The sequence below is a fragment of the Condylura cristata genome, unplaced genomic scaffold, assembly GCF_000260355.1.
Source record: "Condylura cristata isolate star-nosed mole 26May11 unplaced genomic scaffold, ConCri1.0 scaffold00011, whole genome shotgun sequence".
In the NCBI taxonomy this organism is placed as follows: Eukaryota; Metazoa; Chordata; class Mammalia; order Eulipotyphla; family Talpidae; genus Condylura; species Condylura cristata.
The window spans coordinates 15,569,145-15,588,794 of NW_004567112.1; the positions used below are offsets into that span (position 1 = coordinate 15,569,145).

Here is a 19,650-nt window from a genome sequence, read left to right on the forward strand (position 1 = left end):
ATCTGAGGAAAAAATGCGAGTGGCCTAGATGAAGAAAACTACAAAAAAATCACTGACTTAACATATGTAAATATATGAAAACATATTCCTGATGAAAAGATTGGTGATTAGGAATATATTTCTGATATTCCCAACAGCAAGTAATTTGTAGGTTTACCATGAGTTTTAGAGAGAGAGGAGTACCTAGATGATTTCAGAGTTCATCTGGAAGAGCAGAGTAGAGAATGGGAGTAAGATAAAAGAGAATGATAGCAAGGTAGAGGGTTCTTTTCACATGATGGTGCTATGGTAATTAAGATGGATGTAGGGATCACCAGGTAAGGGGAAGAGCTGAAGGTGGAGATAGACTAGAATAAAATGTAAATATCCCTATACACATACACACACTTATACACACACACACACACACACACAAGCTGTGTTAAGAAAACCAGTTGACCGAAAGTATCAACTTGACATTTAAATACTCATATATTGGGAATCAAAATTTTATACATCTGTTGAAAATACATAATTCACTATAAACAACAATCCCATTTTAAAAGTAAAAGGAAATATGGTGGGAATATTGAAATAATTAGAGGTTAGGGAAGAATTTTTCTCAGGAAGAAAATAATTAAAATTAGAATGATTGACATATTTGATTACATGCAAATTTAAAATATAAGGACATCAAAAATACCGTGAAAAGTTAAAAGGCAAGTCATAATCAGGAAAATATTTGAAATAAAATTTCAGAGCATTTGTAAGACATAAGGACAGCACCCATTAAAACAACAGAAAAGGAATATGCCCAGCCAACATAAAAAACTTCCAAAAATGCTCCATCCTTGTATTTCTTTGAAAAGTGTCATGTAAACCAAATTGGATTTTTCTCCTTTTTTTTTAAGATTATAATTACTAGTCAGAGTGAAATTGATAGCACTGTTTTTGTTGAAGGCTAGAGTATTGATTGATACAGTCTTTCTGGGAATAGTTTTTTTTTTTTTTTCTGTTTGAACAATTTAAACCCATGTCAAAAATTAGAATTATTTTTTAAGGAAATAGAATAGAAATATGATCAAAGATATGTGTGCAAGGGAGTTAAAATAATTCATAATAGCAAAAGATTGAAAATGACCTCTATGTCCAGTAAAATAAAAACTGTTAATTAAGTGGACACATCCCATAAGGGGGTGTTATATAATGTTAAAGATCATATTTGTGAAGAATCATTAATAATAAAATGCTTACTCTAGGTAAATTAACAGAAGTAACACTATGTGTTCTATTTAAAATTGTTGTATATGGTATTGAGTCCATGGTTATTTTGACTCTAAAAAGCAAAATTATATTTAAATAAAATATGTATCTGTATTTTTACAAATACAGAAGACAAAGCTAGAAAATACTAGAATAAACCTGTTGTATTTGGTAGAATGATCACAAACTCCCTAGGTATTTAAAGTTGTTCAAATAACTTTTCTAATTTCAATGTCTCATATTTTTATGGAAGCTTTTATGGTTTGGGGGCCATTTCCGATCACACTGGGACATATGTGTCACAACGTGCTGAGTGCCGCATTGAAGTCGAAAGACAGTGACCCTCTGGTCCTACCACTGTTGTATCTTTTAAAACCAGATCTTAACTTTGCTGTTGGCTTTCTGCTTGTAGTCTTAAAATATCAACTGGAAAATCCCTAATCCCAAGCGATAAATGTTTTTGAATTATGTGAAACTCACTGGATAAGGAAGATCAGTTATAAGACTATAGTTAGTATGTACATAATTAAATCCTTGTAATGGGTTTTATGTTGTAGGCAATGTTCTTCTGGACTACACTTTACTTTCATTCAGTTACTGTGGCACCTACTTGGCTAGCTACTCCTCTCTCCCAGAATTTGAACTGACTCTCTGGTAAGCTGTAGTGTCCTATATGCTTCCTTTCATTGGGTTACATTTTTTCTTAAAAATTTATTTATTTATGCATACAGAACTGGGGTGCAGGCCAGAGGTACAGGGGTGGTGAAAGGATTCACCAGAGACTGCGTGGGGAGCAGAACAGGCAGATGTACTGAAATATACTGCTGAGGGTATAGCAGGCGAGACAGGAAAGGTCTGCTATACCGGTCACCTCCAGGATGAGGGATCAAACTCACACTGAAGCGGCCGTGGCCAGCTCGCAGTGCTGCACTTAACACACTGCACCACGAGGGAGGGCCCGGGTTATATTTTAGTCTTCTCCCCGATTTTATGACAAATGTACACATGAAAAACCTGAAACAAGGAACCATGGAAGGAATAAACTCCTAATCATAATGTTTAATGTAGTTTCTACTTTTAGGCACAAAATTTAACAAGGCAAAAGTGATGAGAGCTGAATTAATTGTCTTTTTTAAATTAATGTGTTAAAATATTTCCTTTCTCAGGCAAAGAATACATTTTGTAATATAAAAAGTTTCACCTTTGTTAAAGATAAATGGTAACTATGAATTGTTTGCATATTTCCACTAATGTTGAAATAAGACGGTCTCTATCAGTTGAAGGAATTGCTTTTAGAGACACTAGAACCATGGCCTGTTCAAAGAGTGGAACATTGTCACGCTCGCCAGCTGTGCAGGAAATACCTGTGGAGGAGACAGATCTCTGGACTTTGCTTAGCTGTTTCATGTGGCCAACTTCAAAGTAGCACTCATTCTTCTGTCCAAAATATAAACCCCTTTAAGGGGATATTTGTTTTAATAAGAGGAAATAGAAAATGTTCCAGGAATAATGGCAGATATTCCCTACATACCAACATTTCTTATACAAACATGTAAAGATCTAGATTCAGAAAGCCACCTGTAGTTTTCAAGTTTCTTTTAAAAAAAGCCCCAACTTTATTGCTGCACAATTGACAATGAAATGTTTCTATACAGAATATACATCCTGGTGAGTTCTGATAGGTGTATATACCCATGAGGCCATCACCATAGTCAAGACAACTGTCAACGTTTCCTGGTGCCCCTTCAAAATCGTGGGTACAGCCTCTTGCCACACAACCCTCACCCCATCACTTATCCCCTCTAACTACTGATGTGCTACCTGTCACTGGATTAGTTTGCATTTTCTAGCATTTCATAAACAGGATGTCATACATTATGTACTTTTTTCTCTGGCTTTTTTCATAATTAATTATTGTGTCCTCTTGCTGCAGTGTTTATCAATGGTTCCCTTCTCCTGCATGATAGTTATGCCACAATTTAATGCACTTAACTGTTAATAAGGATTCCTCTGCTAGTTAACAAGGTATCCACAAACTGAGTGGCCTGAACAACAGGCATATATTGTCTCCCAGTTCTGGAGGCTGGAAGCAGTGGTATAAACAAGACAGAGCTTCTTCTTCTTCTGTGCAGTAGTGCGGGGATGTGTGGCCATGGCTGGCATGATGGCTCCTGGTTTCAGAGATCCGGCCTCTCCCTCCTGGTGCTCTCCCTTTCCTAAGGTGTGCTCTCCTCTCTGGTCTAAAGAAGGCTATCACTCATGGATTGGGGGGCAAGGGGGGAGCCAGAGGCAAGAGGGAAAGGTAAGAGTAAGAGCACAGTCCTTACAGGGGAAGGCAAGGTGAGCAGGGGAGGCACACATCTCTGCCGGTGGCCCCCTCGGGCCGTAGTCACAAGCCATGTCAGGCTGCAAGGGAGGCTGGGAGGTGTGGTCCTTCTCCCTCTGATTTAGTTCACTTAACACATTAATCACTTTTCACCAAACACAATTTTTCTCTAAGGAATTGGGAATCAAATGTCATTTTGTGCAAGAAGTCACAACCCGGAGTGGATGTGAGCTACATGACTTTTAACCCCATGAACTGGCACCAACTGTGCTTGTCAAGTTCAAGTGCAGTGACTATATGGACCATTGAAAGAAGCAACCAGGAGCATTATCTCAGACCAAAGTAAGACATTTTGTTACTCCCCTACGACAAAGTGATGCTCTTCGTTTGTATTCATGTTGTGTGACTGGATCAATTTGCTAAATCAACTGGCTATATACAGACATACACCTCACATTACAACATTTCTACACATGTAATCACCCAGTGTTACTTAAGTTCCCTGTGGCTTTCTTTTAAATATGAAGTCCTAGAACTTTTCCCAACAATATTTAATTTTTCAAAATTTGATTTGCTCAGTTGTGACATATATTTAAAATCCACTCTGATAGCCCAATTGGAATCTCAAAAATAAGAAATTTAGATTCGAAAAGGGTATAGATTATACCGTCAGCAACATTATCACCCATTATGGTTGCACATAGCAGAGTCGGGAGAATTACTTGTTTAAACAGAATTGGTCCTGGTGATTATGGACGACAGTGGGTGTCCATATCAAAAGAGTCCAAGGACTCGAGTGCCCCCCAGCTGACCATTTTCAGTGTGCTCCACCCTATGAAAGACTTAAGAAGATGCTTGACCTGAGCTAGCGGTGTTTGAGAAATTGCCTTCTTCAAACAAATGCAGAACTGGTAAATAAAATTTTCTACATGGAAAGTCTTAGCAGAGGCACTTGTTGCTACTCAATACTCTATGTCTCAGTCTCATTTTTGTAAGAACCACTGAATAGTGAAATCTGTCTCTAGGCAGAGTTGGCAACACTTTCCACAAAATGGATCACATCTCTATCCTCACTAGGGCACACAAGTCACCTATCACATCACCTCTCCCTTTGCTTCCCTCGAATATTCTCTCCTAGATGTGAATGTTGAGCTGTTATTAAAAAAAAAAAAAAGATTTATTTATTTATGCACACAAGAGCTTGGGTGTAGGCCAGAGGTGTGGGGGTTGAAAGGATTCAACAGAGACAGAGTGGGGAGCAGAAAGGGCAGATCTATTGAGACACACTGCTGAGGGGAGCAGTGGGGACACCAACGAGGTCTGCTACACCATGTGGGTCAGCTCCCCGGCCAGGCATCGAACCCCTGCTACAGTGGCTGTGGATAGCTTCATAGTGCTGAAACTTAACCCCTGTGCCATCAGGGAGGCCCTGTTATTTTTTTCTCTCAGCAAATAAAGGAGGAGGCAAGGCAAGCAAGGAGAGGCAGGGTTTCCAGGGTCGGATGGCAAGCAGGGTTTGAGACCATACCCTAAGTACCCACGTTTGAGTGTAGGTACTAATTTTATGTGGTCCTTTTCCAGAATCATTCTACATCCATAAAAAATTAACAAAGGAAGTTTTAAATTTAATGAACAAAGGCACAAAATTCTCCATACTCATCTTTGTAAGCCATATATGTGGACATATTATAAATGTGAAAATGAAATTTTGATACCAGAGGTTGCAGTAGTAGCTGAATACAACCCACATCGGTGCTTATTTTGGCCCACAGTTGTCTTTATTTGAATGAATGAGTCACCGACATTTATAAATTGAGAGCTTTCTTGTCCAGGTTATGATAATTTCTTAATGTTTGGAACCAACTCTTAACATCTGCACACCCTCTCAGAAACCACTGCGGAGTTCCTGCCGACTCTTGAGGCAGGAAAACACCTTCCCACTTGCCACCGGCCCTCCCTGCCTGACCTCTGAAAATGTTCTGATTTATCATTTCTACATTAGATATTATCTTTGATAGTTTTTTAAAATCCCTATGTACTTAAATTACAATTACATATTTTTCCTTTTGCAATATGTTCTATATGTTAAAATCCACTGGATAACTTTTGGCCTGGTTTGTCTTTTTTGTTATAACACCTCCCCACCCTGCTCACCACCAATAATCAGCAGTTACATCAGTGAATTGTCTCTGTTAATCTGATTATTTTGATTTTTTTCTATAGGTTGGTAAAACTACCCATGGAGGGCGGGGAGTTTTACAATGAAATGGAGGTCATCTTCCCCGAGTCGCTACCCAAGGACCTGATCTATGGCCCTGTGCTCCCGCTGTCAGCCATGGCAGGGCTGGTCAACGAGGACGCAGAGACTTTCAGGGTAATCACCTGGTGCCTCCTCCTATTTACCTGTTGGACTCCCATAGCCATGCCACAAAATAAGCAGGATGGGGCTGACCCTCCTGGTTTCTAACAGATTAGCTCTGGAGACCATGAGAAACCAAGACTCTGATCTCTAGTTTGATGGTTAAGATGATGGCACTGCTATCAGAAATTGGGAGCCCTGGTGTGATTTCAGTTTGGGGTAAATTTAAATTTGTGGTGGTGCTGGCAAGGCATCCAGGCGGAGATGCTGGGCCATAGGTGGTAGGGAGGAGAAGGCAGAGCTGACATCAGAGCACGGGGGGAGGCAGCATGTCAGGGAAGAGTCAGAGGAAACCGACCACCAAGAGTCCAGAGGAGGAAGAGGAATCTGAGAAGCATAAATCACAAGAGGAGGAGCAAGTCCAGGAGAATAAGTCCATAGAAAACCATGCAAGAAGATTCAAAAGGGAATTTGTCAACAGTTTCATGATGGTCATGCAGGAGATAGCTATCCAGATCCTTCTATGTGGCAGGCTCTGCTTTAGGAGATAAAGTCGCATGGTGAACAGCCAGACAGCATAAGCCAGCCTTGGAGACTTCATTCCATCGAGAGACTGAGCAAGTGCAATGTCACCACAAGTAAAGGGATACATGCAGTCACTGTGAAATGTGATCAGCATTATAACCAGAATAAACGATGGGTGTGGGAGGTGGAGAAAAGTAAACACGTGTTGGCTAAAGGTCTCAGGGGAAGACTCAGGGAGAGGATGTGAAGGACAAGAGGATGGATGTGCAGGGGAAGAGTGTTCAGGCAGAGGGACCGGCATGCACAAAGGCTCAGCAAGAGAAGGGGCAAGGCAAGAACTCAGGATGTTTGAGGAGCTGAGTAAAGACTGCATGGCTGGAACGTGGTAAATGAAGGCGAGTGGGGTGCAGGTGATCGGCAAGAGGGAGGCAGGCCGCAGTTTGTGGCACATGGGGTGGAGGTGACGAGCCTGACTCTGCAAACCCTGGAGTCTGCCTTGTGCTAATGTTTGTGTTGAAGCTCCAAGCCCAGGATAAAGCAGGTAAAGATTCCCAGGTGTTTTTTGCCTACAGCAAAGAATTAAGCTATAGATGATCAAAATAATTCAGGGTGGTTAGTAGATTATCAAAGAATCTCTGGTAAGCAAGAGAAAAGTTGGTATGCGCCTAGCATTTCTTCTAAAGGGTCAGTAACAGAAAACGATGAATTCCTTTTACTGGCACACCTGGGCTTGGGGAACACAACCGCATTCAGCCACACTGGGGCAGCAAAGTGAAAATAAACAGATCTGCCACTAGTGCTTACAACTTGAAATGTTTCTCTGTTTAGGATGTGATGCTTAGGACTCCAGTTTTTCAGCTATCTCGAATCCTTTTTTCTGCAGTAAATTGCTATCAGCATTCTCATCTTTCAGACTTTGTAGCAACGTGATAAAATCTAACACAAAACATTTAAAATTCAGGGAATTATCCTTGTAACCTGAAAAATGCTTGAAATGCTTCCTTCAAGTACTTAAATATAGAGTTACCATTTTAAAAATACTCATAAAGGCCTCTTTATTTCCTAGGACTTTTGTACTCAGTGCATTTTAACCTTTTCCTGAAAAGGCTAAAGAAACTTAAAATTTGACATATCTAAACCACACAGGGAATATTAATAAAGCCATACATTTCTAATCTTAATCAGTTCTATGAGGGGCATACTCCCCAAAGACCTGCCACCTACTTCAGCCTCCAGGAAGGAAAATATGGTTGCTCTTTGCTGACAGAAATGGGGAGCGGCCTCTCCCCACTAGACATGAACATTCAGGCTGCAGGGGTGTACTGCTGAGGCTATGACGCCTAATGCTACTGTCTGTTCTTGCATGGAGAAAGCTAAGAATGTCTTTTATACGTTTTCAGGATTTTTATGAACAGGCTATGTGAACTATGTGTCCATGAAGTCTGATATATTCACTCCCTGGTCCTTTATAGGAAAAATTTGCCGTAGGCCTGCTGTCCATTTTATTTTAGTCCCAAAGCCAGATTTCCTCCTGGGTACACAGTCCAGATCTTGTATATTTGTTTATTTCAGCTTGACCTTTCCATGGAATATCATACAAGTCACTTCATGAACCCAACTGGAGACACCGCCAGAATCAGGCAAGGGACCCTCTTCTCATTCCTCATGAAGCTGTCCAAGCAGAGGAGCTAGGTCAACGTCTCCATAGCAACTCAAAGAAAACCACAGCTGTGGCCCAGGAGGGAGAAATGTTGACAAAAATGTTGCTCAGAAAGGATGATTTTAGCTGAACAATGAATTTTTTTAGATTGAAAATGCCAAAAACATCCACCAAGAAGCAGTATAGTATTACTCAAAACATTCAGTTTGTGCTACTAGCTCTATGAATATGTTGGCAAGAATGCCTTATTTTTTCCTAGGGAATTAAAAACCAGAGCAAGAAATGAAGCAAGGAATGAGAAATCCACTTAGTTCTTGCAGATGGCAAGTCCAGTGAATATACATAGGCCCATAATCATTTTCTTCTTTTTGGGAATTGTTTTGATGGTTATTTCTCTAGCTCGCCAGCCACGAATATTGTCTTAACACAAGGTTTTTCATCTTTCCCTGAAGCCTAGAGATGATGTGTATCCTACACTTCACCCTACAATGCATTGCTGGACTCCAACAAGTGACTTGTACGTCGGCTGTGAAGAAGGGCATCTTTTGATGGTTAACGGAGAAACCCTAAAAGTGACTCTACTTAATAAGACAGAAGAAAAACCCTTAGAAGGTGAGAAACTGCTTTGCCTCATATACCCAGAAATATAGTCATGGGTGTTGGTTTTACACATACTTGATGGCAGATGTTTTGTTCCTTTTTGTTTCTTAAGAGTGATCTTCAATTCCTCTAGTTACCAAGTCTTGTGGATGTTCCTTGTAGCAAGTTAACATTTTTGAGTGCTCCATGCTCTAAGCATTCTAATATCACTCTGAGTGCATATTTCATGTAATGTTCAAAACAAAGTTAAAAGGAGGTATATTTTTATTTCCATGATAAAAAGGAGAAAATGGGGACACTGAGAGATTAAGAATGTGGCCAAATTCATGTTAACTAGTAATTGTGGAACCTAGGTGAGACTTCAGAGTTCAAGTTCTTAGCTACTCTGCCTGCTCCGTATCTCGTGCTATCCACCCTTTTCTTCCTTCCGGCCTTCTCAACTCCTTTCTCCATCAGGACCTTCTCTTTTGAGTACAACTGCCATCTTGACAATTACTTTTGTGTTGCTTGCTTACAATTTCTAAGACTCTGTGATGTATCCTCCCTAAATCTAATGTTCATTTCTGTTATGACCAGAGTTCGGCCTGGCTAACAAAAGCCAATGGTTCCCCCTCTCCCCAATGTGAGATAGCCATAGAGTCTTTGGAAAAGGACCACGACAGTGCCAGCTTCCCAAAACCATTGCTGTATTCTCCAGTCCAGTTCCTCTTACACACCTTGATTTCTGCAGCAACCTTAGCACTGACTTCGCTGACCTCAAGCTGACCTAAACCAGGCAGCTCATCCCCACTGTCAGGACATGCAACTCAAGGGCTTCTCTGGAATCAAATGACAAAAGACATTTCATAAACCCTAACTGTTGTATTAGAATTATTTTCTACTACTATTGACACTTCTTCCCATCCCCAAATCTCCTAACATCCTCCATAGCCCTCAGTGCCCAGCTGACTGCCATCTCATACAGCAATTTTTCTCTAGCTAAGGAGTTCTGCATCCATGACCCCTCCCATTCCTTGACTTCTCCTGTATTTCACTGACAAAACTGAGGTCATTAAGTCCAACTCTTCTACCCCAGCCCCTCTTTTACTCTGCAGCCCTGTTTTACTCTCTAATCTCTCATCCATGGGTCATCCATACAGCTCTCTAAAAGTCAGTCTTTTTCTGGCCTGCCTGTCCAGTTTCATCGCCTCCTGTTTGAACATTTTAGATGTGCTCATCATTTCTGTGCTCTCCCCAAATCCTGCCCACAGGATTTAGTGTGAAGTGTGCTTCTCTCTTGTGTCTGCCTGAAAATTGTCCTCTGTGGAATCTATGCTATACTTACACCAACCTTCAAGTAATATCTGGGGTTCTATAGAGTCACTCCTTTGTTAGCGCTGCAACCTCTGCTATTGTCATGGCCCATGCGCATATCAAGCTTTCCCACCACTCATCAGCTCTTGAAGTCAGGAACTGTCACGCTCACCCTTTGCTCCAAAGTTTAATCCCAGAGATGGCTATGGAGTAAATGGGTACCTCCATGTGTTTGTAAAATGAATTATAAACCAGTGTTTCTCATTTCTAAACTGCTGTTACACTGGTAATAATATAAAATTGAGGCCCTAATCATACACACCTCTGTATTGCTCACTATTTCTTTCCTGCATACTATTCCTGATCATTTTCATGGCAAAATATAAATGAACTCAAAGAAATATTTATCTAACCTTTCAATGAAAGACACTAAGGTGCCTCATAGTAGATGGTTTCACTGAAGAAAGCTTCACAAGGGCTTGGGGAATACAGATGAAGGAAACAGGCCAGGACAAGTCATTCTGAAGGTGGGATTTGAAATGGCCCTTGAAGGAGGAGAGGACAGTGGGTGAAATTTGGGGCAGTGGTATCTGTACAGACAAGGAGACATGGAGAAGGTTGGAAAGCAAGAAATATGCCAGCTTTTATGGAGCATGGAGTGTTATACAGGATTGTGGAAAAGGAAGGAACATCTGTACTATATCTGACCTGGAATGTCCTGCTGAGGCATCTGTACTTCATTCAGCTGACAGCAGGCAGACACCTAAAACCCTAGAGGGGGATGGACCCCACCTGGAACTGTGCTTGGGGAGATTAATTTGAAAAAAGAGAATTATTTACTGTGTGATTCTGTCATGTTAGTTAAAAAGACCTAATGACATGGAACTCTATAAATTCATGTGATTTACATCAGTAATCACTGCTAAGGTTTTATTATTCATTGTTCGGGAGACACAACATATTCTGATGAGAAGTCGATTTTTAGCAAAAAGGATTAGAAATGAATAGTCCTAGGAAAGCAAATAAGATGAGTTACGTTGTGTACTTCATTTTTAATCATCTGTCACCTGTTTTGTCTTGTTTTTCTTTCCTTCAAGAGCAAAGGCATCTTTACAGCCCACTCACCATGGTATATCAGAAGGGAGGCCTGATTGCTTCTGGAATTGTAATGTATTTTTTTCCCTTCAAAATTAATGGCTTTCAAGAAAATTTACATATCCCACTTTCTGCCGTTTACTGTCATGGCCATAATTTGGGGTGTCAGTTTCTGTGAGATTATTACATAAAATTGTTTCTTTTGTGGATGCTATTATAAAACTTTTATTAGGAAGAATTTCAAAGATCTACAAAAGTAGAGATAATAGTATAGTGAACATTCATCTCCCTTATTGCAAATAAGCAAAAACTGAATTTTAAGAATTCCATTTACACTCCACTAAAAACAAACAAAACTCAAACACACACCTGTCAGTTCCATGGCAGTCTGTACTTATATAGTAGGTTGTAAGATACAGTGGGAGCCTTTTGTCTAAGCTTCAACTCAGTCCCTTGTACACACCCATTTGGCTTACATGTTCATATTGTTATTGTTTATATCACACTTAGTGATGGTCCTCATTCACTTGGTGCGTGGGTTGCGTCAGGCATCATGCTAAGTACCTTGCTTATTTGTCTCCTGTATCCTCCCAACAACCCTATCAAGTAGAAACAAATGACATCTTATTGCATAGAGGAAGGAATCAAGTCTTACAGAGTTCACCAGCCAGTCAGAGGAGAGGGGGTTTGAACTCACACGTGGAAAACTCTCTTCTTTGCTCTCATTGTTAGAGCAGCCTGACTAAGTATAAAAAGGTTCATACCCATATTATTTTTGCCATGCTTTTGTAATCAGTGCTCAGATCTGGAGCTGACCCACATTAAAATCTCTGGTCTACTGACAACTCTCTAGTGCTTTGTCTTTTTCATGCCTTAGACCATATCCCCGAACACTGAGGACAGATAGGCAATGACGCCAGAATAAGAGTTGTAGCTCCACTGAAGAGGAACTGTCTGAAAGTCTGAAACCTATACTCAGTTTGTAATACCTCTGACACTGAATTGGACTTCCCCCTTATATTTAGTCTGTATTTGTGGCCTTCTATGATGTGTGTCTTCCTCAAGGTTACCTTTAGTGTTTTTTTTTAAAGATTTATTTGTGCATACAGAACTGGGGTACAAGTCAGAGGTGCAGGGGCGGCGAGAGGCTTCACCAGAGACAGAGTGGGGAACAGAACAGGCAGATCGACGAAGTACACTGCTGAGGGGAACAGCGGGCGGGTCAGGAGAGGGCTGCCACACCATGTGGTCACCTCCGGGGCAGGCAGGGATCGAACTCATGCTGAAGTGGCTTAAGCTTCTTAGTGCAGTGCTTTAACCCGCTGCGCCACCAGGGAGGGCCCTGTTTTAACATATTTTAATGGAGTGATTGGAGTATCTGCTCTGCTGAAAGGTGGAGAATGATGATGAACTTGGAGAAATACCTGGATATTGACTCATTCCCCACCCCAGATCCCTAGCGCCTAAACTTGGCCATCTCACAAATACCTACTTTGGGGCTTTCCTGGTGGTGCCGGAGTTAAGTCACAGAGCTATCAAGCTATCATCAGCCACTGCAGCATGAGTTCAATCCCTGGTCATGGAGTTAACCCCTATGGTGCAGCAGACCTCTCCTTTCTTGTCTGCTGTTCCCTTCAGCAGTGTATTTCAGTAGATCTGCCTGTTCTGCTGCCCACTCTGTCTCTGGTGAATATTCTCATCCCCCACACCTCTGGCCTAGACCACTTTTCTTGTAAGTATAATATCTAAAAATAAAGAAAAAACCCAGATTCCTACTTAGAGTTTAATGGGCTCTAATCTAGAAGTGCTGGTTGAATTTTCCCAAGGCTTCTTCACTACTGTAAAAATAATTAGATTCCTTTTAAGAGTAGCTAAAATAACAAATCTATTGATAAGTGATCAACCAGCCATCTTTACTGGATATTTGCCATGTTTGAGATCTGTGAGAAGAGCTTGAAAGAGGAAAAAACAGCACACACCCTACTTTTGGGTCATTTAGGAAGACAAGAAATCATATATTAATGGTTAGAGTACAGACATTAAGCCTATTGTCCTTTGAAGTAAGGAGACTGCTATTTATAAGCCACAGGATAAGATATCTCACTTGCTCCACCTACTACTGTATAATGAACAATGTGGTAGGTAGATGGTTAAACGATTCAAAGAAAGAGGAGATCAGTAAAATTTTAAGTAACTGAAACACATGTCACAAAACAGATTAAAGTGAAACTTGGCCAAGGAACATGGTTAAAAGTTGCCTAAACAGAAGAAGGAAACAGGGAATCGATGATGATTCCAAAAATAAACAGCACCTAGTAACCAGTAAGTCTTAGCTTGTCTTATGAGGAAAGTATATTATACATTGAGTGAGACTGATTTTTTGCATTTCTGTCTTTTTCTTTTTTTTTTTTTTTTTTTTGGCCTGTAGGATGGCTATGTGTATTCTATTACTATAAAAGATACATATTACAAAATGGAGGAATTTCTTGTGGTTGAAGAGCCTGTGGAACACATGGTGTTTTCACCCAGTTACAAGATGTTGCTGATTCAAACACAAAAGGTATGCCACAGTGATTTCTTGATGCACACTTTTCATATATTCTCATCATCATTACTTGAAAGGAATGAAGCTCAGACGATGCTGTGTGATGATACTCCATTAGTCAGTACTCCTTTTTGGCAATAATATAAGAAAGAGTAAAATGAAATCTCATGCAAGCATCAGCAAATTATGGCCCTGAGGTTAAAACCAGCCTGCTGCTTACCTTTATACATTAAGTTTTATTGGCACATAGTCACAACTATTCACTTATGTAATGTCTGTGGCTGCTTTCACACTGCAGTGGTAGGGTTAAAACACTGTGATGGGACCACAAGACCTAATATACTTATTATCTGTCCATTTATTTAAAAAAAGTTTGCTGATCACCCTGATATAGTATAATGAGGTAACTACTGGATGGAATTCTATACCCAGCGAAAATACCTTCTCAGCTCAGGGCTGAAAAATAGCATATATAGACACTCCAAAATTGAGAGTTATCAGCAGCAAACCAACTTGATGAAAATTCTAAAGACTGTACTTCAGGCAGAAGGAAGTTTTCAGATGGAAGGACTGTGATGCAAGAGGAATGAAGAACAATAGTAAATATGTGGGGAAATGTAAATAAATATTAAAAACAGCAGAACATAATGTGGAAGTAGGTATAAAAATAACACAGAATTAAAATCCTAGATAATAGCAGTGTATGATTGAGGGGACTGGTTAACTGGAATAAAGCATTTCTAGTAATTTTTGCTGTTAATAAATTGGGTATTTATATTATAACTTCTAAAGTAAACACTAAAAGAAATGTGAAAGTAGAATTACCAAATTATTGAAAGGAAAAGTAAAAAATAAAAGCTAAGAAAAGAGACAAAAAAAAACCCACAAGGGAAAAAATAGAAAGCATAATTTGAAAAGTTATAATGAAGCTCAAATATATTGCTAATTTCAATGAAAGTCAAATAGAACAAATGATCTGGTTAAAATGAAACACTTCACCACACTGGAGTATCATCACACAGCATCGTCTGAGCTTCATTCCTTTCAAGTAATGATTAAGAAAAAAAAGAAAGCAAAGTCCAGCTACATACTCTTTATAAGCAGCACATCTAAAACATAAACATACAGTAGTATTGAAAGTGAATAAAAGATAAAAGTACATTAACACTGAAAGTAAATAGAAAGATTGAAAGTAAAAACAAAGGTGGGGGGGGAAATCATCTTTTTTTTTTTTTTTTTTTTTTTTTTTTATCATGCAGACATGAACCAAAGAAAACCAGTGGAGGTAAAAGTCACATTACACAAATTACACAAAATAGATATTTCAACAAAAATATTTCAGAAGGTTAAATTCACTAGTAATATAAAAACATTTAACATGCATATATACTAAACAAGAGCCTCAAAGTATATGAAGCAAAACATGATAAAGTTAAAGGCAGGCACTGTCATTATCTCAATGGGGGATTTTAATATACTTTTCCCAGTACATTGATAGAGTAAACCATGTACCCTGAACACAGCATCCAAAGTGAGCAAAATGTTTCTGCTACTTAGAGACCACCAGTGATTTCCTGTGTGTAGCGAGAAAAAGCCAAGCTAAAATCCTCACTGTGCTTCCCAGGGCCCTTCATGACAGACTCCACTCCCCGCCCTGCCCTCACCTGCACTCCTGCTTCCGATTCACCCTACTCTGCTGATGCTCACCACTATGCTGGCTAGGTGAATACGCCAGTTATGCTCCTTTCTCAGAGTCTTCGCGCTGGTGGTTCCCTCTGTGGAGAATGCTCTTCTGAACAATCCACATGGATGCTTTCCTCTTTTAAGACTTTTCTCTAAAATAGCTTCTCTGTAAAGCCTTTCTTGGATACTGTATTTAACATCCCCCTTCTGCTTTTGCTGTGCCCTATTTTCCTGCTTTGTTACTTTTCTTATACTTACCACTTTGCTTTTTAATAACTTTTATTTCCATATCTTATTTTCTGAATTTTTCAGTAAAACATAAGCTGCATGAGAGCAGGGAATTTCTGTCTTGCTCTCTGATGTAGCCCCAGCATTCAGAGCAGTGCTTGAAACTAATCAGTATCTAGTCATCATTGTTGGAAGAATAAATGAAAGGTATAAATGGTAAATATCTACCGAATTTTAGACTCTGCAGAGTTGTACTTTTTAGATACACGAGTACAAAATTATTCATGTTTAACTCAAGTAAACTTGACAACTTTTGATCCATTGAAAGGAGTCTGTATTGTTAAGTGATCATACGATATTGTAGGTTACAAGATAGATTGCTTTTGAGAGGTAAGTTTGGGGTCTGAGAATAATCAACAAAGTGACAACTTTGCTGTACCTCCACAACTTTCACAAAGGCTGACTAACAAGTTTTCACTAATGACCAACATGGTCTAATATATGATAGGAATTAGGTAGCCTTAACAAGTTTTCTGAGTCTTTTTTTTTTTTTTACATTTTCCAAATTTTCTGCATAAATATACATTTTTTAAAATCAAGAAAAAGTGTACTGTTATGTTTTGTGTCTTAGAAAAACAAATACCTGCTACTGGAGGCAAGAAGAAAGTCATCCTTATCGATTATTCTCAATGTTGAATGAATGGATGAATGAGCCAATATTAATTTGTATCTAGCTTGATTTGTATCTTGCATGATATTTCTTTTTTTCTTTATATTAACAGGGATCTGTTTATATCTACACTTTTGATGAAGAGCCAACTTTTGAAAATGCCCTAGAGGCTTGTGATGGAAAGTTTCAATCAATTGACTTCATCACACCTGGAAATGTACACTTCTTGGTAAGGAATATTTTATTGATTCACGGGGGATTTAAAGATAAGAGTTTGGAAGTGCACGGGCAACCTCCACGCCTCCAGAGGCAGGTGTGGTAGAAACGCCAGTCACTGTCATTATCAACTCATTATCCCAGTTAGGATCACTTCACATTATAACTTCATAACATTAAGGGTCTGAAAATGGCCAAAGAAATGAAAATCTTAGGCAACAGCCCATTTATGGTCTCCATTCAAACGTTCCACACCAGATCTTAAATGTGTTCCCTGCTAATGTGGTGAGGTGTCCACACTCATTAAAATTTTAGTATTTGCTTCCTTTAGAGCAATGCAATCCCATTCAAAACAAATGCAGTATTTGCTATGCACAAAACATGAATTCAGTTGACTTAGGAACAAACCCCACCTTCTATCTTTAGGGAAAAAATTTTGTTCTGGTGCTTTACTATTTAACTGCTATTGATCTCAAGAAACATGTTTCACTTTTCACATACTCTATTGTTTGTTTGGGGTCTAGCTGATAAAAAAGTGACCACCTTAGGAGTTTTCATACTCTTGAGATGTTGTTTATATGATTTTGCTTCTATGTATTATTTGATAAAGAGTCAAAGCTGAACACATTAACACCAACAATTCTTAGGTCCACTAGAAATTGAAATTAAAGAGCAAACCACTATACAAAACATACCTGGTAAAAGCATGGTGCTAATATATACAATAGGGACATAAACAGCCCCATTAAAAATGGGCCAAAAACACTGACAAACATCTTATACAGAAGACACACAGACAGAAAACAAACAATTGAAAAGATACTCAATGTAATTTTCATTAGAAAGTCACAAATTTAAACATGAGAAGCCACCACTTAGAGTCCAAAAACAGTTGACCAAGTGCCAAAGAAACCCTCATTCACTGGTGATGAGAATGTGAAATGATATAGTCATTGTAGAAAGCAGTTTAGTTTCTTCCAAACTAAACATACTCATGATTCAGTAATTGAGCTTCTTGGTATTTCCCAAGTTAGTTGAAAACTATGTCCATGCAAAAACCTGCATATGAGTGTTTGTAACCATTGTATTCGTTATTGAGAAAACTTGCAAGTAACCAGGATGTCCTTTGATAGAAGAGTGGATAAACTGGTAAATCCATACAATAGAGTACTATTCAGCTAATAGTATTCTAAATGATCTTATTCTAAGAATCTATTGCTTATTGAGTCAAAAGAGTAATGAGCTATTATCGCCATGAAAAACATTGAGGAAACAAATGCATATTGCTAAGTGAAAAAAGCCAAACTGATTCTAGAAAAAAATCCCTCTATATGACATCTGGCAAAGGTAAAGCCATGGGGACAGAATTAAGATCAGTGCTTCACAGGGATTTTGTATAGGGTGGGTGAAGAGGTAGGACACAGAGGATTTTAAGGTCATGAAACTACCTGTAAGATATTGTAACAGCAGGCTGTCATTATACATTTTCAAAACTCAGTATAAAAGATGGACTTTGTCAATAATAACATACCAATACTGGCTTATCAATTATAACTAACGTACCACACAAATACAAGGTGTCAATGAGAGAGGAAACTGTTTGTATGTGAGGGTGGGAGGGTACATGCAAGTCAGCACGTCCTGCTACATTTTTCTGGAATCCTAAAACTGCTCTTAAAAGCAAAGTGCTTTAATTTACAAATAGCAAGTTCTAACTTCTTCTATCTAGGTTACTCACTAGGCAATAATCCCACTGAAACTCCAAATAATTTTCATCTCAATGATGTTATCTAAGAAAAAAATTTCACTTTTCACTTTTCTAGTTCTAATGTTTAATACTTAAATTTTTTAAAGATGCTAATTAATATCTGTCCAAATCAGAAGGACTGAAGTTATAATACAAGTAAGCAAAAGAACATTTTATACTGAAGGTTCAGAGTGACTTAGGGGTAGAGGACTTGATGCTCAGCAGAATACTGTTCTCCATTTAGGGTTTTTCTTTCTTTTACAGACACTTACAGAGTCAGGGGAAGTTTGTGTTTGGCATATAGAGGATGGTACTTGCATCAGCAGAATTTACCTGAATACTCCAGTAAGTAAGAGCACCAAATGCAGGGAGATCTGGCTTCAGCATTGTGGGTCAAGCTGTCCAGTTCCCCACAGTGCAGTGGTGTCCTCCAGTGAGGATAAACCACAGCTCCCAGCACAGGTGCTCCCCATGTCTGGCCCAGAATTCAATGAAGCTTTGTAAAAAGAGCAGTGGAAGTTCTCCAAATCTCTCCTCTTCCCTCTGCCGATTACAGAGCAGATGTTTGAAGCAAAACCTAAAGAAGTGGGCAATTCCTATTTACATAGATCCTTGGGTAGGGAGAGGGGTGAGGATTTTAAACATCTGTTTGTCACTCGTGTAAAAGATGATGTGAAGGGGTGAATTTTAATATTTCTTCTTCTTTCGGTTATTATATTAGAAATGGGTGCAAGTTTCCCCTGCTAGCCACAAGTATAGTGTTCCTATGAAAAGCTTCATAAGCTGAAACAGTGTAAAAACAACATTGTTCTCATTTTATTTTTCACTATTATTTGTATAATCACTTGGGGTTAAAAATGATGTCATGGCTTAAAGTTCAGGGAATGTTTTGTATTTTTATCATTCAGGTTGTAGGATGAAAGAATAAGATATAGAGATTCCCTGCAACTGCTTATGTAGTCGATTTGCTTGGCATCATTGAGTGTAATTCACCTGCTGCTTGGATAGCCCTCCCCACGTCACTGTCCAGACATTCTGAGTAACTGTAGAATCCTCACATGTAGTGGACAGTCTTTGCTTTTTCTGGTGCAATGTATTGATGGCTCTGGGGGTTTATTTCCAAAGGCGAATGTTCTGGCGTGCTCTCCCTCCTCGCTGTCCGCAGCGGTGGGGACCGAGGGGGGCTCTGTCTTCTTCCTTGACCTCCGGGCTGCGGCATCACTTAAGGTGATTCACCAGGCCTTTCTCTCCAAGTCCCCAGTGCAGCACCTTCTGTAAGTACCGCCTGCTCTGTCAGGTCTGTTCGCTGAGATTCCAGTGAAACCACAATACCTTTTAATTTTTTTTTTTTACATCATTTTGCACATTTTATTTTTCATCTCAATTGTAATCCCCACGGGTTTCCCATCACCAAATCACCCCTGTGCCACCACCATAGTCCCGTGCATTTCCCTCCCTCCC

The 19,650-nt window shown here is 39.3% G+C and overlaps 1 protein-coding gene across 1 annotated transcript in view; it reads left to right on the forward strand.

Moving 5' to 3' along the window:
- CFAP43 (cilia and flagella associated protein 43) overlaps positions 1-19,650 on the forward strand; it is a 69,315-nt gene that overhangs the window by 2,620 nt on the left and 47,045 nt on the right. The window contains exons 3-11 of the mRNA XM_012723461.1: positions 1,800-1,896; positions 3,743-3,910; positions 5,792-5,942; positions 8,565-8,724; positions 11,103-11,170; positions 13,529-13,660; positions 16,339-16,455; positions 18,454-18,534; positions 19,315-19,463. Coding sequence (XP_012578915.1) covers positions 1,800-1,896; positions 3,743-3,910; positions 5,792-5,942; positions 8,565-8,724; positions 11,103-11,170; positions 13,529-13,660; positions 16,339-16,455; positions 18,454-18,534; positions 19,315-19,463 — 1,123 coding nt within the window. The remainder of the gene's footprint in view (positions 1-1,799; positions 1,897-3,742; positions 3,911-5,791; positions 5,943-8,564; positions 8,725-11,102; positions 11,171-13,528; positions 13,661-16,338; positions 16,456-18,453; positions 18,535-19,314; positions 19,464-19,650) is intronic.